Raw genomic sequence first — 24,325 nt, forward strand, 5'->3', positions numbered from 1 at the left:
CTGTTACTTTCTAATCATGTGACCTTGGGCACATTATTTAACTTCCCTGTGCTTCACTTTCTTCATCTGTGAAATGGGATTGTTGTGAGGATTAAAACACACACACTCATGGAGTTTAGAATAGTGCCCAGCATGTAATAAATTCTCAGTAAAATCATCTGCTATTAAAATAATTATTATAAACTGTGAAGTGAATATTTACCTTTAAAAGTTGATCACAAATTTTTTATCATTTTCCACAAAAATATCATGTTTTAAAGTTTAAGCATTATAAAGAGCTTGTGACAGAATTAGGAATGTTATTTTAAATTAGCATTTTTCCTATAAATAAAGTTTTTGTCTTTCTGCTTGTTTTAGTTTGCTACCTTTCTTTATTTATTGCTTCAAATTAATTATACTCTTATTCAGTGTGTTTATTTTTTCTTTATCTTTTTTTTTTAAATAGCTGGGGCTCTCAGTGCACATAGGTATTTCCGAGATAATCCTTCTGAATTATGCTGTATCATTGTAGATAGTGGATATTCCTTTACACATATAGTTCCTTATTGTAGAAGTAAAAAGAAAAAAGAAGCAATTATTCGGTGAGTTGCATTCAATTTTCATCTTATTTCTTAGAATAAAACTGAATGAAATGTGTAATAAACTGAACCAAATTTGAATTCTCCCCTTTTAGGATAAATGTGGGAGGAAAACTCCTAACCAATCATCTAAAAGAGATTATATCTTACAGGTAATACTTAACTTTGATTCTTTGGGAGGATGGGATGCTGGGGGTGAACTTTTTAAAGTAATTTAAAATTATTCCTTACCTTTAGTTCTAAGTTCAGGTGGCAATTCTATATTATTGCTTAGAAGACTATATCACATATATAAATACTAATGATGTTCAAGTTGAAAAGCTTTCTAACATATGAAATGGTAGTGTCCACCAAAAAGACATTTCCAAATTCTAGAGAGCTTAATACTTAATAATATTTTAAAATGACAAATGTATATGTACCTCGTAAAACAAATTTTAAAATACGTATAAGGAAATAAGGATCCAAAAAGAAAATAAATCTCTGCCTTCCCTTTCCATTTCTCTTGTCAGTTTTACTCCATACACAGCATAATATTTCAACTTTATTATCTTTTACTCTTTTTTAATCTCTATAAGCCTTAATAATATATTGATATGTTTCTGGATTAGCCAATATTAGTTGACTGTCCACTATTAAAAGATGAAGAATTAGTACTTAATCACGTGCCAACTCTTCTCCTGCCTCCTAAATTTTATTAATGCTATTATTTTTAGTTTTATTGTGTTTAAAAACATAAGTAGAATTCTTAAATCTCAGTTTTTGCTACATTAACTTTGACCGGTATGATACTGTCAGTATCTCTTGGCTTCCCTCTGTGTTATATATGAAAATAAGTGCATCTACATTTTCTTCCCTCCTTTTCTTTCTCTCAGATGTATCATTACTTTTTTAAACAGCTTTATTGAGATATAATTCTCATACCATACAATTCACCCATTTAAAGTGTACAGTTCAATGGTTTTTAGCATATGCATCCATCACCACAATCCCCTTAGAGCTGTCTTACCCATCTCTAGCGCATTTAAAAAAACAACTTTTTATTTTGAAATACAGACACAGGAAGTTGCAAGAATAGTACACAGAGCCCTGTGTACCCTTAGTGACATTTTATATAACTAGTACAACATAAAAATGATAAAATTGACGTTGGTGCAATACTGTTAACCAGACTACAGATTATATTCAGTTTTCACTATTTTTTACGTGCACTAGTCCGCCTCTAGTTCTGTGTGGTTTTTATCCCATGTATAGACTCATAAACACCGCCACAGTCAAGATACAGAACTGTTCCACCATTACAAAGGAACTTCTATGTGCTCCCACTTTATATTTGCTCCCCCACCTTGTCCCAGTACCTTGGCAATTGCTAATCTGCTTTCCATTTCTATAGTTCTATTATTTCAAGAATGTTAGAGAAACAGAATCATATAGTATGTAACCTTTAGAGATTGACTTTTTTCATTGCTATACCATTTCTTCTTAATTATTGAAATTTATAATATTTACATAATGCTCTTTACTATAGTTAAGTCTTCTTGCCTTGATTGTAGATTAATTTTAAAAATAGAACACTTATAAATAGTATTTACAATATTATGATTACGTGAATGTTACTCATTATGAAACCAAACAGAATTAGGCTCAGCTTCAAAAAGTTTAGTTGTTTAATTCCCTTTCCCAGAAACAGCAAATTAGAAAGGTAAGGGAAGGCTGATACAGATGAGGACATTAACCAAGACCCACGCAGTTTCAGTCCAAAGCCTATATACTTAGTCCTTCTGAATGAAACACTGAATGAAAGAAAATTCATATGTTTTTAAAAGCAAGGCTGTTGAAGTCCAACTTGAAGAGAAGAAGCTGGCAGGAACAACTAGAAATACTGATGAAAAAGAATGATAATGAAAAGAGACTTCTCTAGTAGATGATTAAAAAATTAAAACTAATAATTAAATTAAGGTGACACTTGTATAAGAATTAACTGACAGGGACTTCCCGGTGGTGCAGTGGTTAAGACTCTGTGCTCCCAATGAAGGGGGTCTGGGTTCGATCCCTGGTCAGGGAATGAGGTCCCACATGCATGCCACAACTAAGAGTTCGCATGCCGCAACTTAGGATCCCACATGCTGCAACTAAGACCCAGTGCAACCAAATTAAATAAATAAATTTTTTTTTTTAAAAAAAGAATTAACTGACAGATCAGTGACACTGAATTGTTAATCCTAAATCAAACATTATATGTTAAAAAAAAAGTAATTACATATTAAACAAAGCATCAGAAACCAATGAGGAGGGGAGTAACTGTTCAAGAAAAGATACAGGTAAAGTTCCCTGTTTGGAGAAAAATTAAGATTTTACTTTGCCTTATACACTGAAGTTCAGATGGTTGTAAGACTTAAATATAAAAATAAAACCACAAGAAATATTTAACTGAGTTGCTAAGCATAAAAACAGTGGAAGAGGGCTTCCCTGGTGGTGCCTGCCAAGGCAGGGGACACGGGTTCGAGCCCTGGTCTGGGAAGATCCCACATGCCGCAGAGCAACTAAGCCTGTGCACCACAACTACTGAGCCTGCGCTCTAGAGCCCGTAAGCCACAACTACTGAGCTTACGTGCCACAACTATTAAACCCTGCACTCCTAGAGCCCACGCTGTGCAACAAGAGAAACTACTGCAATGAGAAGCCCACGCACTGCAATGAACAGTAGCCCCCGCTCGCCGCAACTAGAGAAAGCCCACGCTCAGCAACAAAGACCCAATGCAGCCAAAAATAAATAAATTTATTAAAATAAAAAAAGTGGAAGAAGTAACAAAGGGTGTATTTTCTTACAACTTCTTTTTAAAATAAACTTTTTATTGAAGTAAAACATATATAAAAAGAAGTTTAAGACCATGAGTGTACAACTCAGTGAATTTTCAAAAAGTGAATACACTCATGTAACCAGAACACAGTTCAAGCAGAATATTACCAGCACCCTTAGCCCCCCTTTTGTCTCTGTTTAGTCTGAAAACAACTGACTTAAGGACAGGATAGATTTTGCCAGCTTTTGTTTTTTAACTATGTAAAAATTTTAAACCTTATGTACATCAAAAGCCTTTGTAAGCAAAACTAAAGTAAACAATCCTGAGAAATAAACCTAAAAGAAATATGACACAGGGTTGTTTTCTTTAATATATTAAGAGCTCTTATCAATCCATAAGAAAAACACTACCCCAGTATAAAATGGTTAGATAATTTTCAGAATACAGATGGTCAGTGGCACAAATAGATAATCATTGGAGAATTACATGCTGTCAAAGGTTATAAAATGGATAATTCTCAGACATAAAAAGTGTTAAACATCTGTAGTAATCACAGATTCAATTGCGATATTTATTGAGCATTTATTTAGGAGCTTGGGATGCAAAACAGAAAAGAATTCCTCTTCCTCATGGCACATTCTAGTACAGAAAATGCAAATTAAAATACTACTCTTACAATCCAAATTAATAGAATTTTTTCAAAAGGTGTTGCAGATTTGTGATATGGACACTCTTATTTGCTGCTGGTCAGAGTATAATTTGAAATAACTTTTCTGGTAAACAATTTTGCAATATACCAAGAGACTAAGTATTTCATATTATGTGTCCTAGAGTATGAATAAATAATGGGATAATCAGAGATATCGATTAAGATGCCTATATTTCGAATACAGGGACTATGCTAAACGCTTTACATGTATGATTAGAATTATTTACTTCTTGCAGCTGTATTAAGTTGGTGAACTTATTACCCTTTTAGAGTTGAAGAGATTGAGTCCCAAAGAAATAAAGTAATTTGTCTACTAAGTTGTGATTAAGCCTGTCTCAGACTCCAAAGTCCATGTTTATAAACACACGAGTATTTTTCCTCCTGATCTAAACTTTCAATATTTGGAATATGGATAAATACATATTAATAGATCCCTCTGGTTGAAGTATGATAGGGCAATAAGAACCTGCTGTATAAAAAAGTAAATAAAATTAAATTTAAAAAGAAATATGATAAGGCATTAAATCATATTTTTAAAGAATATGTAATAGCATAAGAAAATGTTCATGAGATAACATTTGGGCTAAAACATAAAAAGTAAAAATCTATGTGCAGAGAAAAATATTCAAAGGAAATAACCTCACATTTTTGTTTGTTTTTAAAAACATGTTTATTTCCTACATTAAGCCTGTGTTGTCTCTGATTCACTCATCAAATATTTAAGCATCTACTTTTTTTTGCTGTTTTTTTTTTTTTTTTTTTTGCGGTACACGGACCTCTCAGTGTTGTGGCCTCCCCCGTTGCAGAGCACAGGCTCTGGACGCGCAAGCTCAGTGGCCATGGCTCACGGGCCCAGCTGCTCCGCGGCACATGGGATCTTCCCGGACCGGGGCACGGACCCGTGTCCCCTGTATCGGCAGGCTGGCTCCCAACCACTGCGCCACCAGCGAAGCCCTAAGCATCTACTTTTTGCTAATTACTGTGTGGTGCTGACTAACAGTCCTTGTCTAATAGGAAAAGAAAGTGCACATAGTTAAGGCATTTTAGCAAGGTTCTATTCAGAATGGTTGGAAGAAAATGTTTCCCTTTAATTGGATAATCCTTGCCGCTTAAAACCTCTCTTTTCAATTTCCTTCTGCAAACTGAACTGTTTGCCCTTAGAGGGATAATGGGGAGATTAAATAACATAATGGAATGGGTATTCCATAAAGTAAAAAATATTTTACACATTCAAAAATTTAATATTTTTAAAAAATCAGTTACCTGAAAATTTAATTCCAGAAAAATATTTTAAATGATAATTGTAAGTTATGGTTAAATTTTCTTTTTTTTTTATTAGTCATCAGTTTTATACACATCAGTATATACGTGTCAATGCCAATCGCCAAATTCGTCACACCCCCACCACCCCCACAGCTTTCCCCCCTTGGTGTCCATACGTTTGTTCTCTACATCTGTGTCTCAACTTCTGCCCTGCAAACCGGTTCATCTGTACCATTTGTCTAGGTTCCACATATATGCGTTAATATACGATATATGTTTTTCCTTTTCTGACTTACTTCATTCTGTATGACAGTCTCTAGATCCATCCACGTCTCTACAAATGACCCAATTTCGTTCCTTTTTATGGCTGAGTAATATTCCATTGTATATATGTACCACATCTCCTTTATCCATTCATCTGTCGATGGGCATCTAGGTTGCTTCCATGGCCTGGCTATTTTAAATAGTGCTGCAGTGAACATTGGGGTGTATGTGTCTTTTTGAATTATGGTTTTATCTGGGTATATGCCCAGTAATGGGATTGCTGGGTGGTATGGTAGTTCTATTTTTAGCTTTTTAAGGAACCTCCATACTGTTCTCCATAGTGGCTGTATCAATTTACATTCCCACCAACAGTGCAAGAGGATACCCTTTTCTCCACACCCTCTCCAGCATTTATTGTTTGTAGATTTTCTCGTGATGCCCATTCTGACTGGTGTGAGGTGATACCTCATTGCAGTTTTGATTTGCATTTCTCTAATAATTAGTGACGTTGAGCAGCTTTTCATGTGTTTCTTGGCCATCTGTATGTCTTCTTTGGAGAAATGTCTATTTAGGTCTTCTGCCCATTTTTGGACTGGGTTGTTTGTTTTTTTAATATTGAGCTGCATGAGCTGTTTATATATTTCAGAGATTAATCCTTTGTGCATTGATTCGTTTGCAAATATTTTCTCCCATTCTGAGGGTTGTCTCTTCATCTTGTTTATGGTTTCCATTGCTGTGCAAAAGCTTTGAAGTTTCATTAGGTCCCATTTGTTTATTTTTCTTTTTATTTCCATTACTCGAGGAGGTGGATCAAAAAAGATCTTGCTGTGATTTATGTCAAAGAGTGTCGTTCCTATGTTTTCCTCTGAGAGTTTGATACGGTCTGGCCTTACATTTAGGTCTCTAATCCATTTTGAGTTTATTTTTGAGTATGGTGTTAGGGAGTGTTCTAATTTCATTCTTTTACATGCAGCTGTCCAGTTTTTCCAGCACCATTTATTGAAGAGACTGTCTTTTCTACATTGTATATCCTTGCCTCCTTTGTCATAGATTAGTTGACCATAGGTGCATGGGTTTATCTCTGGGCTTTCTATCTTGTTCCATTGATCTGTGTTTCTGTTTTTGTGCCAGTAGCATATTTTCTTGATTACTGTAGCTTTGAGGTATAGTCTGAAGTCAGGGAGTCTGATTCCTCCAGCTCCATTTTTTCCCCTCAAGACTGCTTTGGGTATTCGGGGTCTTTTGTGTCTCCATACAAATTTTAAGATGTTTTGTTCTAGTTCTGTAAAAAATGCCATTGGTAATTTGATAGGAATTGCATTGAATCTGTAGATTGCTTTGGGTAGTAGAGTCATTTTCACAATATTGAATCTTCCAATCCAAGAACATGGTATATCTCTCCATCTGTTGGTATCATCTTTAATTTCTTTCATCAGTATCTTATAGTTTTCTGCATACAGGTCTTTTGTCTCCCTAGGTAGGTTTATTCCTAGGTATTTTATTCTTTTTCTTGCAATGGCAAATCGGAGTGTTTCCTTAATTTCTCTTTCAGATTTTTCATCATTAGTGCATAGGAATGCAAGAGGTTTCTGTGCATTAATTTTGTATCCTGCAACTTCACCAAATTCATTGATTAGTTCTAGTAGTTTCTTGGTGGCATCTTTAGGATTCTCTATGTATGGTATCATGTCATATGCAAACAGTGACAGTTTTACTTCTTCTTTTCCAATTTGTATTCCTTTTATTTCTTTTTCTTCTCTGATTGCCATGGCTAGGACTTCCAAAACTATGTTAAATAACAGGGGTGAGAGTGGACATCCTTGTCTTGTTCCTGATCTTAGAGGAAATGCTTTCAGTTTTTCACCATTGAGAATGATGTTTGCTGTGGGTTTGTTGTATATGGCATTTATTATGTTGAGGTAGGGTCCCTCTATGCCCACTCTCTGGAGAGTTTTTACCATAAATGGGTGTTGAATTTTGTCAAAAGCTTTTTCTGCATCTATGGATATGATCATATGGTTTTTCTTCTTCAATTTGTTAATATGGTGTATCACATTGATTGATTTGTGTATATTGAAGAATCCTTGCATCCCTGGATAAATCACAGTTGATCATGGTGTATGATCCTTTTAATGTGTTGTTGGATTCTGTTTGCTAGTATTTTGTTGAGGATTTTTGCATCTATATTCCTCAGTGATATTGGTCTGTAATTTTCTTTTTTTGTAGTATCTTTGTTTGGTTTTGGTATCAGGGTGATGGTGGCCTCATAGAATGAGTTTGGGAGTGTTCCTTCCTCTGCAATGTTTTGGAAGAGTTTGAGAAGGATGGGTGTTAGCTCTTCTCTAAATGTTTGATAGGATTCACCTGTGAAGCCATCTGGTCCTGGACTTCTGTTTATTGGAAGAGTTTTAATCACAGTTTCAATTTCATTGCTTGTGATTGGTCTGTTTATGTTTTCTATTTCTTCCTGGTTCAAGCTTTGAAGGTTATACCTTTGTAAGAATTTGTTCATTTCTTCCAGGTTGTCCATTTTATTGGCATAGTGTTGCTTATAGTAGTCTCTTAGGATGCTTTGTATTTCTGTGTTGTCTGTTGTAACTTCTCCTTTTTCATTTCTAATTTTATTGATTTGAGTCCTCTCCCTCTTTTTCTTGATGAGTCTGGCTAATGGTTTATCAGTTTTGTTTATCTTCTCAAAGAACCAGGTTTTAGTTTTATTGATCTTTGCTATTGTTTTCTTTGTTTCTATTTCATTTATTTCTGTGACCTTTATGATTTTCTTCCTTCTGCTAACTTTGGGTTTTGTTTGTTCTTCTTTCCCTAGTTCCTGTAGGTGTAAGGTTAGATTGTTTATTTGAGATTTTTCTTGTTTCTTGAGGTAGGCTTGTATAGTTATAAACTTCCCTCTTAGATCTGCTTTTGCTGCATTCCATAGGTTTTGCATCATCGTGTTTTCATGGTCATTTGTCCCTAGGTATTTTTTGATTTCCTCTTTAATTTCTTCAGTGATCTCCTGGTCATTTAGTAACGTATTGTTTACCCTCCATGTGTATGTGTCTTTTACGTTTTTTTCCCTGTAATTCATTTCTAATCTCATAGCGTTGTGATGGAAAAGATGCTTGATATGATTTCAATTTTCTTAAATTTACTGAGGCTTGATTTGGGACCCAAGATGTGATCTATCCTGGACAATGTTCTGTGCGCACTTGAGAAGAAAGTGTAATCTGCTGTTTTGGGATGGAATGTCCTATAAATATCAACTAAATCTATCTGGTCTATTGTGTCATTTAAAGCTTCTGTTTCCTCTTTTTTTTTTTTTTTTTTTGCGGTATGCGGGCCTCTCACTGTTGTGGCCTTTCCTGTTGTGGAGCACAGGCTCCAGACACACAGGCTCAGTGGCCGTGGCTCACGGGTCCAGACACTCTGTGGCATGTGGGATCTTCCCGGACTGGGACACGAACCCGTGTCCCCTGCATCGGCAGGCGGACTCTCAATCACTGGGCCACCAGGGAAGCCCCTGTTTCCTCATTTATTTTCATTTTGGATGATCTGTCCATTGGTGTAAGTGAGGTGTTAAAGTCCCCCACTATTATTGTGTTACTGTCGATTTCTTCTTTTATAGCTGTTAGCAGTTGCCTTATGTATTAAGGTGCTCCTATGTTGGGTGCATATATAATTGTTATATCTTCTTCTTGGATTGATCCCTTGATCATTATGTAGTGTCCTTCCTTGTCTCATGTAGCACTCTTTATTTTAGAGTCTATTTTATCTCATATGAGTATTGCTACTCCAGCTTTCCTTTGATTTCCATTTGCACGGAGTATCTTTTTCCATCCCCTCACTTTCAGTCTGTATGTGTCCCTAGGTCTGAAGTGGGCCTCTTGTAGACAGCATATATATGGGTCTTGTTTTTGTATCCATTCAGCGAGCCTGTGTCTTTTGGTTGGAGCATTTAATCCATTCACATTTAAGTTAATTATTGATATGTCTGTCCCTATTACCATTTTCTTAATTGTTACGTGTTTGTTTTTCTAGGTCCTTTTCTTCTCTTATGTTTCCCACTTAGGGAAGATCCTTTAGCATTTTTTGCAGAGCTCATTTGATGGTACTGAATTCTCTTACCTGTTGCTTGTCTGTAAAGCTGTTGATTTCTCCATCGAATCTGAATGAGATCCTTACCAGGTAGAGTAATCTTGCTTGTAGGTTCTTCCCTTTCATCACTTTAAATATATTATGCCACTCCCTTCTGGCTTATAAAGTTTCTGCTGAGAAATCAGGTCTTAACCTTATGGGAGTTCCCTTGTATGTTATTTGTCATTTTTCCCTTGCTGCTTTCAATAAGTTTTCATTATCTTTAATTTTTCCTAGTTTGATTACTCTGTGTCTCGGTGTGTTTCTCTTTGGGTTCATCCTGTATGGGACTCTGTGCGCTTTCTGGACTTGGGTGGCTATTTCCTTTCCCATGTTAGGGAAGTTTTCAACTACAATCTCTTCAAATATTTTCTCTGGTCCTTTCTCTCTCTCTTCTCCTTCTGGGACACCTATAATGCGAATGTTGTTGCGTTTAATGTTGTCCCAGAGGTCTCTTAGGCTGTCTTCATTTCTTTTCATTCTTTTTTCTTTATTCTGTTCTGCAGCAGTGAATTCCACCATTCTGTCTTCCAGGTCACTTATCCGTTCTTCTGCCTCAGTTATTCTGCTATTGATTCCTTCTAGTGTAGTTTTCATTTCAGTTATTGTATAGTTCATCTCTGTTTGTTTGTTCTTTAATTCTTCTACGTCTTTGTTAAACATTTCTTGCATTTTCTCAATCTTTGCCTCCATTCTTTTTCCGAGGTCCTGGATCGTCTTCACTCTCATTATTCTGAATTCTTTTTCTGGAAGTTTGCCTATCTCCACTTCATTCAGTTGTTTTTCTCGGGTTTTATCTTGTTCCTTCATCTGGTACATAGCCCTCTGCCTTTTCATCTTGTCTGTCTTTCTGTGAATGTGGGTTTTGTTCCACAGGCTGCAGGATTGTAGTTCTTCTTGCTTCTGCTGTCTGCCCTCTGGTGGATGAGGCTATCTAAGAGGCTTGTGCAAGTTTCCTGATGGGAGGGACTGGTGGTGGGTCTAAATTTTTTTTATTTCACGTTACCATTTTTTTTTTCTGTTTAGGCAGTTACATGTTATGGACGAAACACATGTGATTAATCAAGTGAAAGAAGATGTATGCTATGTGTCTCAGGATTTTTATAGAGACATGGATATTGCCAAGTATGTATAATGGTAACCTAAGAACTAGAAAGTTGATTCTTGGGTAATGTTACACATAGTTAAAATATTTTATAAGTCTATGTTTTGTTTTCCAGGTTGAAAGGAGAAGAAAATACAGTAATGGTAGACTATGTTTTGCCTGACTTTAGTACAATTAAAAAGGGCTTTTGTAAGGTAATTTTTAAAACTTTATTTTATATTGGCGTATAGTTGATTTACAGTGTTGTGTTAATTTCAGGTGTACACCAAAGTGATTCAGTTATACATATATCTATTCTCTTTCAGATCCCTTCCCATATAGGTTATTACAGAGTATTAAGTAGAGTTCCCTGTGCTGTACAGTAGGTTCTTGTTGATTATCTATTTTATATATAATAGTGTATGTTAATCCCAACCTCCTAATTTATCCCTCCCCCCACCTTTCCCCTTTGGTAACCATAAGTTTGTTTTCTAAGTCTGTGATGTAAGGTAATTTAAAAAATACTCAATGATATTTCTTCAAGTGACCACCTCAGTCAGGTTTGAACAGCATCCAGCTGGGATGGGTGGAATCTCACAGAGTTGTTGATGACTGCCTTCCTGCCTGGTGGCCATTTCTTTAGGCACCAGTGTATGAATTATTAGTTAATATCTCTACTAAAGTTATTTAGAAAAAGAACTATCTGCCATGATAGCACATGGGACAAATCTGGAGATTAACAGTATCATTACCTATATTATGGTTTACCCTTTTGTGTTTCATTAAGAATTAGTTTAAGTCCAGTTAGAAGTAGGTTATTTGTTGTGAATATTACTGGCACAGCTGACCCAAGGCTCTGCTATCAGATTGTAGTTGAAAACAGCAAAATCCAGTGCACTTTCAAAGTGTTGAGAAGAGTTTATCTTGGATGTGAAAACAAAGTAATTTCTCCCTATCTTTGAGCAGCTCAGGTAAATTATCAGTTCTGTGGTTGGGTAAATGTGAAGTTTGCCCTTCTAGTTACTGGCTTGGTGAGGAATGGTAGGAAGTTAAAAATCTTTGGTCAGAAACTTAAGCACAAGGAGATATTTTCTCAAGGGGACATGTATGGTAATGTTCATTGTAGTATACATTAAAAGAGTGAGAAATTGGGAAGAGCCTAGGTAGCCATTAATGGTAGAAAAATAGATAAATTTTGATATATTCATATTATAAAATAAGCAGTGAAAATGAAGTAGAGCTACATGATCATCATGGATAAGTCTCAGAAATGTGTTTCTGTCTAAAACATGATGATGTCTAAAAGCCAGTTTTCGAAGGACGTATACCATTTCAGGCTATTCAGAATAATTATTATGTTTAGGAATTTATAAATATGAAGTAAAAGTATATAAACTATGTATGTGAATGATAACACCAAATTTAAAGGGGGAGTGTTATATCTGTGAAGTTACATTAAAATGGTTGATGGATATATGGGGTTTTTTCTTTTTTTTAAAAAATTATTTATTTTTTGGCTGTGTTTCATCTTCGTTGCTTGCACAGGCTTTCTCTAGTTGCAGTGAGCGAGTGCTACTCTTCGTTGTGGCGCATGGGCTACTCATTGCAGTGGCTTCTCTTTTTGCGGAGCACGGGCTCGCGGAGCACGGGCTCCAGGCGCATGAGCTTCAGTAGTTGTGGCACATGGGCTCAATAGTTGTGGCTTGCATGCTCTAGAGCGCAGGCTCAGTAGTTGTGGCGCACGGGCTTAGTTGCTCTGCGGCATGTGGGATCTTCCTGGAGCAGGGCTCAAACCCGTGTCTCCTGCATTAGTAGGCAGACTCTTAACCACTGCGCCACCAGGGAAATCCAGATATATGGGTTTTATATAATTATTTATACTTGTTTTTATGCCTGAAATTAAAAAAATTTGGTGGCCAGATTATTGAGGTGAAATACACATCAGAATTCAGAGAAGGCTACCCAGGTCCTCATAAAATCAAAATCATCCTGTAGTGTCCTTAGAAACATATCCTTGCGGAAGGACCAAAGCCAGCTTTTAGAAGTGGGAATTGTGACAGATTATGGGATCATGTTGTCTGGCATGAACTGGGGAGAGAAACTGGAAGCCCATGTCCCACTTAGGATATGGAAGGTGTATTTTTTTCTTTACAAGACAGGGAAAACTGCCCCAAATATATAGATACCAAGCCACTTTCTCATTAGGCACGTTTGATCATCCTCATTTATTATAGCTGATTAAACAGTCCAGTGATATAAAACACCTTGTGGAGAATTTATAGCACTCTGGACTCATGGTGGTAAAGTAATCCATATTTCTACAGGGATGGACCCCGAGTAAAGTCTCAGTAATTCCCAGTTCCTCCAAACCTGACTAAAAATCACCTGGGTCACTTGAAGAACAATTGGTATCCATGTTCTCAGTCCCTGTCCCTGGCAATGCTTAATGCCTAAGTTTGAAAACTTAAACTTAATCTCTAAAAAAGAAAAAAATTTCTTCCAGGTGATTGGACTATCAGCTATGTTTGGAAATCTTTCTCTTTTTTAAAATGTAGTTCTCGCTTGCCCTGCAAATGAGAACTTACCAGTTTATTGGACATTATCTGCTGAACTCCGCTAGCTTCCTTCCCAAATCATAAGCCTTGATTTCTCAATCCTACACCTTACATAGTGAGCTAGTAGAGTCATGGTTGTTCCCCCAGTTGATTATTGTTTTACTCATCAGCTTTGGAGAAAAAAGGCAGAAGCCACATTGTATTGTTTGCAGCTCTTTTATTGGCCTTTGGCCTTGTGATCAGAATCTTGTTATGACGGCACTTCACTAATTGAGTATAGACTCCCTGTTACTTGTACACTTTAACATCAGTTGAGTGGACATAGTCAGTTGGACTGAACTTTTACCAGATGATGGAATGTTACATCAAATATTTATTTCAGAAATAATGGATTAACCTTTACTTTGTCAATTAATGTTAACATTTTTACCATAATACATGTTAAATTGTGTACATCTTAATAATTTTTAAGGTTTAGAAATGGTTATATTTTGTATATGTTAGGATTACTCCTAAAATGTATTTTTTAAATTTAATACTTGATTAACTTGTTTTCATCATTGCCTGACAATCAAAATCTTTGATGAGGGCTGTTAAATACTTATGAAACTAGAAAAACAATACTGCATAAGATGAAAGAGAATTATACTTGTTTGAGAGCCTTTATACTTAGGATATTGTTAAACTCGGACCTTGATTTTATTCAAGAATATTTTTAAATACTTAGGAAAAACTTACAACCTTGATTTTCTAGTACTGATGACAGTAACAATAATGATAACGTCTGTAATATTGTTGCTGATTACAACCGATAGAAATTCCAGTTTTATTTTTTAACAGAAAGAGGATGCTTACGAAAGTGTAATGAATGCTTTACTGACCTAAATTGAGAAAATTGTCCTCATAGTTAACTGTTATCACTTTCTGCAGAGCCATTGTAGTTTAAACATTTCTTTCATGGTACCGGAATGAAATTTATGAGGGCTGTACAGTAATCATGACTTGCATTGACTAAAATAGCAACTCCCAGCAGCCTTTATAAATTCCTTCATTTGTCTATGTCTAAAACAAAAATCTTTTTGAAATTGTACTCTTAGAAACAGAAAATACTTGTAGTTCCAGATTATATATTAACGATTAGTGGCTTTAGAGCTAACATTCAGCAAGGATATCTAGTTCTGGCTTTTCCCCCAGTTAGATATTTGACCCTGGGTCAGTCACAGGATCTTCTTCTGTAAAATCAGGGCTGTGGACTAGATAACTTCTAATGTTTTGTCAAATTAAATTCTCCAAGTCTGTATCTGTCTCAAGTTATTTTGAGTGTTGACAATATGAGTTATATCCTATACACTCAAGCCAATATCATTTTTAAATGAATTTGTAAATTTATAGGAAGTATTTTCCATTCTGCCTGAGAAGGAAGAATACTTTATCTGTGAAGAAATAATATTCTTCTCTTTGCTAGTGCAACCATAGTTTAATCGGGTTGAAAGTGATGTGTAGCTTTCCTTGTTCTTCCTAGGGTATTGTGAATTTTGTGTAATTTTTAGGATATTTTTATTTAAAAATAATGTTTCAAGGGACTTCCCTGGTAGTCCAGTGGTTAAGAATCCATGCTTCCAGTGCAGGGGTTGCAGGTTTGATCAACTGGTCTGGTAACTAAGATCCCACATGCTGTATGACGTGGCCAAAAAAATTAAAAAAAAAAAAGAAAGTTTCAAGCATGGAATTTCCAAATGATAGAAATCAGAATCATTCATATCCAGGTTAAGAGAGGCAATGTAGTAGGAGGAATATATTGCGTGTGCTCAAGTTATTAGTTGAATGATCTTGAGCAAGTCACGTAACCTTGCCTAGCGCAATTGCATCATTAGTAAAAGGAAAATATATCTACCTTACAGGGTTATATGAGAATTCAGTATGATAATGTATGTAAAATGCCTAAAACAAACACCACATTGTTGACTGGCATGCTATACTGGGTAGTGGATATGTGATGGCGAACAGTGTAGATGATGAGGGATAATACAGGGTGATAGTAAGAATACTAGAGGGATCTTTTATTTGGGAGTCAGAAGAAGCCTCTCTGAGGAAGCTGAAACCTGAACAGAGAGTAGATGACTAATTATATTAAGGAATAGTTTTTATATACTTTACTCTTTAACAATAAATTATTAATATTTCTTTTCATATATTTTAAGTATTTTTATATTTATATAGAGGATTGGGATATACTCTGTTACAGGTGGAAAATTGCATATATGAGTCAAATGAAGTTAATGTCTTTAACAATCTAGAAAAGCTGATGAGTCTTAGTGCAATTGAGAGGGACCATTATTTTAATGATGTAGAATGCTGTAGAAGGAGATTATTTTTTTCTGGCCCCTTCAGGAGCACAGCTCACAGAGTGGGTGGGTTAACAGAAAATAAATAGCAAAAGAATTTCAGTGATAAAGTCCATGTATTTGCTTAAATCATTTTGGAAACTGTTTTTTGAATAGAGATTGAATAAATAATAAAGAAGTTTAATGATGTAGGCTTTTTGCACAAGGGAAAGGGGAAATCCTAATAGAATAAAACCATAATGCCCAATAAAAATCTAAGGCAAGGCCAGGGGAGTGAAAGTAGATAGTGCTGGAAACATAAGGTACAGTGTTTTTTATTTAGAGTATGTTCTTTGTTCTTTAAAAACTGGAATCACTCTGTTCTTAGAGGTAGATTATGAAGTTCCTTCTCCTCTATTCTCCTTTTCTTTCTTTCTGTTTTAAAATGTGTGGAATAAAGCCAGATCATCTTTGGGGGAATAGCTATATTAAGAGTCAGTAGTTATTTATGTGTGTGGTTAGGCAACAGCAGAGAAGACCACATTTTTCTAACTTTTGAGAATCCTGAAACTTCCAAGAACATGGTTAATATATTGGTATTACATATTACTAAATGTTATTAGTGATGTGAGCTAGATAACATAACTTAAACTTTTCATCTTATTTTTCTTTAAGCCAAGAGAAGAAATGGTGTTAAGTGGAAAATATAAATCTGGGGAACAAATTCTTCGTCTGGCCAATGAGAGATTTGCTGTTCCAGAAATACTCTTTAATCCTTCTGATATAGGAATTCAAGAAATGGGAATTCCAGAAGCTATTGTCTATTCAATTCAGAACTTACCTGAAGGTGCATAAATAATGAGGAATAATGATATTTTTTAAAAATCATAAGCTCTGTGAACCCTAGAGAAGTCATCTGTTTCTTCTAAATAATTTGAGCAAATGGCTACTTTATTTGCAGAGATTTCCAGATCTAACTTGAATAATTCTTATTGTACTTTATTTTACTTGAATAATTCTTTATTGATCCTAGATTGTAAATTTGATATAAGAAGAGTAATTATGGTCTGCTTATATTTGAAGAACTTCATCTCTTTATAAGTATTAAATTGCTATATCCATTTAAAAAGTTTTAATTTAAGCCAAATTTGCACAGAGTAGAAATTTATAATTTAACAATTTAATGGGTTTTAGCTGTTGATGAGACTGGTTTATTCCTTCTGTTACATTTTGATTAATATACAGGAAGTTAGTTTTAATGAGATTGAAGTATAGTGCTTCACAGTGATTTCTGGGTTCTCCTGAAGCATGATTTAACTAAATAATGTTCTAAAGTTTTGGAGTACCTTTATAGCTTAAAAATGTCTTCCTAGTTCATAAGGAACAGTGTAGGCATTGGAGAAAATCTTGCCTATGCAGTGTCCTTTCCTCCCATTAAAAAAGAAAAAAAGTCAGATAATGCCATCACCTTAATATAGTTATTTCACAACTAATTTCACATTAATATTTCATATTGATTTCTCATTTTATCTAAAGTTGCAGTCATGAGATATACAACATTTTGTACTACACTGTTTTAATGTTGTGTTGTAAGACTCAATATTAACGTAACAGTACTCTGTCCCTGTTTTGTGAACAGAAGCATTAGGTGGGATGGCCAGTACCTATCAATTCCTGACAAATTTCCCAGTGGTGCTTGGTAGCCCTTTAAGATTGACTAACCATGTGGCACTTAATATTTGCTATCATGTAACTTTAATGAGTGTAGAACATAAGATCCTTTCTTTAAATATTATTAGAGATTGAGTATTTTTCACTATCAATTGTAAGTGTTGCACAATAAGAATGTGTGTCTCAGTGAGATAACATGGAAACTTGGATTTTCAAGTTTAAAATGTTATGAAGGACCTCCTTTTCATCTTTACACTAGCTAACAGTCTCAGCCTACATAAAGACCGCCTCCATTTTAGGGGAGAACAATTTTAATTTTCAAATGTCTGCTACTAGAATTTTACTCATTTATGTATAGCTTACATGTATATGTAATAAGTTGCTAGTAGTTCAACCCCTTCACCTTAGCCTTTCTTTTAAAGAACTGTGAGGTCATATTTCTGTTTAATATGTTTATTTGTATAAATGATAACCTCATTATAAAATCTTATAAGTTATAATTTATATGGTTATAAAAAACTATATGGTTTCCAACCAGTAACTTTCATCCCCAATTGCTTTTACCTAATCTCTCATCCCCATTTCTCCAGAAAGATAAGTAAACAGATATTCTAATGCCTTTTTTCTTTCTCCTATTTTTCTCTTTTAAAAGAAATGCAGCCGCATTTTTTTAAGAACATTGTTTTGACGGGAGGAAATTCCCTTTTCCCGGGATTTAGGGATCGGGTTTACTCGGAAGTTCGATGTCTCACTCCGACAGATTATGATGTTTCTGTTGTGCTGCCTGAAAAGTAAGTGTTGGCTTATATAGAAACAAATCATGGAAGTTAGTTTACAGATAAAGAGGTCTGTAGGCAGACTTGAGTTTAAAGCCTGGTTCTACTGGGTTGCCAGGTTAATTTCACCTTTGGGATGCTCATTTTTCTTTTCTCAAAAAATGAAATGATATAGCTGCTGGACAGTCATCGACAGGAAGACACTGGAACTCACCAAAAAAGATACCCCACATCCAAAGACAAAGGAGAAGCCAAAATGAGACAGTAGGAGGGGCGCAATCACAGTAAAATCAAATCCCATAACTGCTAGGTGGGTGACTCACAGACTGGAGGACACTTATACCACAGAAGTCCACCCACTGGAGTGAAGGTTCTGAGCCCCACGTCAGGCTTCCCAACCTGGGGGTCTGGCAGTGGGAGGAGGAATTCCTAGAGAATCAGACTTTGAAGGCTAGTGGGATTTGATTGCAGGACTTCGACAGGACTGTGGGAAACAGAGACTCCACTGTTGGAGGGCACACACAAAGTAGTGTGTGCATCGGGACCCAGGGGAAGGAGCAGTGACCCCAGGGAAGACTGAACCAGACCTACCTGCTAGTGTTGGAGGGTCTGCTGCAGAGGTGGGGGGTGGCTGTGGCTCACTGTGGAGACAAGGATACTGGCAGCAGAAGTTCTCGGAAGTACTCCTTGGCGTGAGCCCTCCCAGAGTCTGCCATTAGCCCCACCAAAGAGCCCAGGTAGGCTCCAGTGTTGGGTTGCCTCAGGCCAAACAACCAACAGGGAGGGAACCCAGCCTCACCCATCAACAGTCAAACGGATTAAAGTTTTACTGAGCTCTGCCCACCAGAGCAAGAGTCAGCTCTAGCCACCACCGGTCCCTCCCATCAGGAAACTTGCACAGGCCTCTTATATAGCCTCATCCACCAGAGGGCAAACAGCAGAAGCAAGAACTACAATCCTACAATCTTCTTGCAGAAGCAAGAAACTACAATCCTGCAGCCTGTGGAACAAAACCCACATTCACAGAAAGACAGACAAGATGAAAAGGCAGAGGGCTATGTACCAGAGGAAGGAACAAGATAAAGCCCCAGAAAAACAACTAACTGAAGTGGAGATAGGCAAACTTCGAGAAAAAGAATTCAGAATAATGGGAGTGAAGACCATCCAGGACCTCGGAAAAAGAATGGAGGCAAAGATTGAGAAAATGCAAGAAATGTTTAACAAAGACATAGAAGAATTAAAGAACAAACAAACAGAGATGAACAATACAATAACTGAAATGAAAACTACACTAGAAGGAATCAATAGCAGAATAACTGAGGCAGAAGAACGGATGAGTGACCTGGAAGCCAGAATGGTGGAATGCACTGCTGCAGAACAGAAAAAAGAATGAAAAGAAATGAAGACAGCCTAAGAAGCCTCTGAGACAACATTAAACGCAACAACATTTGCATTATAGGGGTCCCAGAAGAAGAGAGAGAGAAAGGACCAGAGAAAATATTTGAAGAGATTATAGTCAAAAACATCCCTAACATGGGAAAGGAAATAGCCACCCAAGTCCAGGAAGCGCAGAGAGTCCCAGGCAGGATAAACCCAGGAAGAAACACGGAGACACATAGTAATCAAATTGGCAAAAATTAAAGGCAAAGAAAATTTATTGAAAGCAGCAAGGGGAAAATGACAACATACAAGGGAACTCTCATAAGGTTAAGAGCAGATTTCTCAGCAGAAACTCTACAAGCCAGAAGGGAGTGGCATGATATATTTAAAGTGATGAAAGGGAAGAAACTACAAGCAAGATTACTCTACCCGGCAAGGATCTCATTCAGATTCGATGGAGAAATCAAAAGCTTTACAGTCAAGCAAAGCTAAGAGAATTCAGCACCACCAAACCAGCTCTACAACAAATGCTAAAGGAACTTCTCTAAGTGGGAAACACAAGAGAAGAAATGGACCTACAAAAACAAACCCAAAAGAAATAAGAAAATGGTCATAGGAACATACATATTGATAATTACCCTGAACGTGAATGGATTAAATGCTCCAACCAAAAGACACAGGCTTGCTGAATGCATACAAACCCAAGACCCATCTATATGCTGTCTACAAGAGACCCACTGCAGACCTAGGGACACATACAGACTGCAAGTGAGGGGATGGAAAAAGATATTCCATGCAAATGGAAATCAAAAGCTGGAATAGCAATACTCAGATCAGATAAAAGACTCTAAAATAAAGAATGTTACAAGAGACAAGGAAGGACACTACATAATGATCAAGGGATCAATCCAGGAAGAAGATATAACAATTATAAATATATATGCCCTCCACATAGGAGCACCTCACATAAGGCAACTGCTAACAGTTATAAAAGGAAATCAACAGTATCACAATAATAGTGGGGGACTTTAACACCTCACTTACACCAATGGACAGATCATCCAAAATGAAAATAAATAAGGAAACAGAACCTTTAAATGACACAATAGTCCAGATAGATTTAATTGATATTTATGGGACACTCCATCCAAAGACAGCAGATTACACTTTCTCCTCAAATGCGCACGGAACATTGTCCAAGACAGATAACATCTTGGGTCACAAATCAAGCCTCAGTAAATTTAAGAAAATTGAAATCATATCAAGCATCTTTTCTGACTGCAGCGCTATGAGATTAGAAGTGAATTACAGGGAAAAAAACATAAAAATCACAAACACATGGAGGGTAAACAATACTTTACTAAATGACCAAGAGATCACTGAAGAAATTAAAGAGGAAATCAAAGAATACATAGAGACAAATGACAATGAAAACACGATGATGCAAAACCTATGGAATGCAGTAAAAGCAGTTCTAAGAGGGAAGTTTATAACTATACAAGCCTACCTCAAGAAACAAGAAAAATCTGAAACAATTTAACCTTACACCTACAGGAACTAGAGAAAGAAGAACAAAACAAAGTTAGCAGAAGGAAGGAAATCATAAAGGTCAGAGCAGAAATAAATGACATAGAAACAAAACAATAGCAAAGATCAATAAAACTAAAACCTGGTTCTTTGAGAAGGTAAACAAAATGGATAAACCATTAGCCAGACTCATCAAGAAAAAGAGGGAGAGGACTCTAATCAATAAAATTAGAAATGAAAAAGGAGAAGTTACAACAGACACTACAGAAATACAAAGCATTCTAAGAGACTACTATAAGCAACCCTATGCCAATAAAATGGATAACCTGGAAGAAATGGACAAATTCTTAGAAAGGTATAACCTTCAAAGCTTGAACCAGGAAGAAATAGAAAATATAAACAGACCAATCACAAGTAATGAAATTGGAACTGTGATTAAAAATCTTCCAACAAACAGAAGTCCAGGACCAGATGGCTTCACAGGTGAATTCTATCAAACATTTAGAGAAGAGCTAACACCCATCCTTCTCAAACTCTTCCAAAACATTGCAGAGGAAGGAACACTCCCAAACTCATTCTATGAGGCCACCATCACCCTGATACCAAAACCAAACCAAACCAAAACCAAAACCAAAGAAAGATACTACAGAAAAAGAAAATTACAGACCAATATCACTGAGGAATATAGATGCAAAAATCCTCAACAAAATACTAGCAAACAGAATCCAACAACACATTAACACCATCAACACCATGATCAAGTGTGATTTATCCAGGGATGCAAGGATTCTTCAATATACACAAATCAATCAATGTGATACACCATATTAACAAATTGAAGAAGAAAAACCATATGATCATATCCATAGATGCAGAAAAAGCTTTTGACAAAATTCAACACCCATTTATGGTAAAAACTCTCCAGAAAGTGGGCATAGAGGGACCCTACCTCAACATAATAAATGCCATATACGACAAACCCACAGCAAACATCATTCTCAATGGTGAAAAACTGAAAGCATTTCCTCTAAGATCAGGAACAAGACAAGGATGTCCACTCTCACCCCTGTTATTCAACATAGTTTTGGAAGTCCTAGCCACGGCAATCAGAGAAGAAAAAGAAATAAAAGGAATACAAATTGGAAAAGAAGAAGTAAAACTGTCACTGTTTGCATATGACATGATACCATACATAGAGAATCCTAAAGATGCCACCAAGAAACTACTAGAACTAATCAATGAATTTGGTGAAGTTGCAGGATACAAAATTAATGCACAGAAACCTCTTGCATTCCTATGCACTAATGATGAAAAATCTGAAAGAGAAATTAAGGAAACACTCCGATTTGCCATTGCAAGAAAAAGAATAAAATACCTAGGAATAAACCTATCTAGGGAGACAAAAGACCTGTATGCAGAATACTATAAGATACTGATGAAAGAAATTAAAGATGGTACCAACAAATGGAGAGATATACCATGTTCTTGGATTGGAAGAATCAATATTGTGAAAATGACTGTACTACCCACAGCAATCTACAAGTTCAATGCAATCCCTATCAAATTACCAGTGGCATTTTTTACAGAGCTAGAACAAAAAAATCTTAAAATTTGTATGGAGACACAAAAGACCACGAATAGCCAAAGCAGTCTTGAGTGAACAAAGCGGAGCTGGAGGAATCAGACTCCCTGACTGCAGACTGTACTGCAAAGCTACAGTAATCGAGACAACATGGTATTGGCAGAAAAACAGAAATATAGATCAATGGAACAAGATAGAAAGCCCAGAGATAAACCCATGCACCTATGGTCAACTAATCTATGACAAAGGAGGCAAGGATATACAATGGAGAAAAGACAGTCTCTTTAATAATTGGTGCTCGGAAGACTGGACAGCTGCATGTAAAAGAATGATATTAGAGCACTCCCTAAAACCATACACAAATATAAACAAAATGGATTCGAGACCTAAATGTAAGACTGGACACTGTAAAACTCTTAGAGGAAAACATAGGAAGAACACTCTTTGACATAAATCACAGTAAGATCTTTTTTGATCCACCTCCTAGAGTAATGGAAATAAAAAGAAAAATAAACAATGGGACCTAATGAAACTTCAAAGTTTTTGCACAGCAATGGAAACCATAAACAAGATGAAAAGACAGCCCTCAGAATGGGAGAAAATATTTGCAAATGAAGCAACCGACAAAGGATTAATATCCCAAATAATAAACAGCTCATGCAGCTCAATATTAAACAACCCAGTCCAAAAATGGGCAGAAGACCTAAGCAGATATTTCTCCAAAAAAGACATACAGATGGCCAAGAAACACATGAAAAGCTGCTCAACATCACTAATTATTAGAGAAATGCAAATCAAAACTACAATGAGGTATCACATCACACCAGGTAGAATAGGCATCATCAGAAAATCTGCAAACAATAGATGCTGGATAGGGTGTGGAGAAAAGGGAACCCTCTTGCACTGTTGGTGGGAATGTCAATTGATACAGCCACTATGGAAAACAGTATGGAGGTTCCTTAAAAAACTAAAAATAGTACTACCATACCACCCAGCAATCCCACTACTGGCCATATACCCAGAGAAAACCATAATTCAAAAGGACACATGCACCCCAGTTTTCATTGCAGCACTATTTAAAATAGCCAGGTCATGGAAGCAACCTAAATGCCCATTGACAGACGAATGGCTAAAGAAGATTTGGTACATATATACAGTGGAATATTACTCAGCCATAAAAAGGAATGAAATTGGATCATTTGTTGAGACGTGGATGGATCTAGAGACTGTCATACAGAGTGAAGTAAGTCAGAAAGCGAAAAACAATATTGTATATTAACGCATGTATGTGGAAGCTAGAAAAATGGTACAGATGAACCAGTTTGCAGGGCAGAAGTTGAGACACAGAGAAGAAACGTATGGACACCAAGGCGGGGAAGCCGTGTGGGGGTGAGGATGGTGGTGTGATGAATTGGGCGATTGGGATTGACATGTATACACTGATGTGTATAAAATTGATGACTAATAAGAACCTGCTGTATAAAAAATAAAATTAAATTTAAAAAAAAGAAATGAAAACTTTACTTTCAGTGGATGAAAGGGGATGAAGTATGTGAAGTAGCATCCATTATTGTTGGTACATAATGGGTGCTCAGTTACTGTAAGATCACTTCCCTATAGTGAATCAGTCATCATTACTTGGAGATTTTTTACAGGCAAATCACTTAGGTTATTTATTCG

At 36.1% G+C, this 24,325-nt stretch overlaps 1 protein-coding gene across 1 annotated transcript in view; it reads left to right on the forward strand.

The window, feature by feature from the left end:
• Nucleotides 1-24,325, forward strand: part of ACTR6 (actin related protein 6) — a 32,112-nt gene that overhangs the window by 4,619 nt on the left and 3,168 nt on the right. The window contains exons 5-10 of the mRNA XM_004269491.3: nucleotides 446-581; nucleotides 674-730; nucleotides 10,773-10,871; nucleotides 10,967-11,045; nucleotides 16,385-16,556; nucleotides 18,033-18,171. Of these exons, the coding sequence (XP_004269539.1) occupies nucleotides 446-581; nucleotides 674-730; nucleotides 10,773-10,871; nucleotides 10,967-11,045; nucleotides 16,385-16,556; nucleotides 18,033-18,171 (682 nt within the window). The remainder of the gene's footprint in view (nucleotides 1-445; nucleotides 582-673; nucleotides 731-10,772; nucleotides 10,872-10,966; nucleotides 11,046-16,384; nucleotides 16,557-18,032; nucleotides 18,172-24,325) is intronic.

This window comes from Orcinus orca, chromosome 11 (genome assembly GCF_937001465.1).
Source record: "Orcinus orca chromosome 11, mOrcOrc1.1, whole genome shotgun sequence".
In the NCBI taxonomy this organism is placed as follows: Eukaryota; Metazoa; Chordata; class Mammalia; order Artiodactyla; family Delphinidae; genus Orcinus; species Orcinus orca.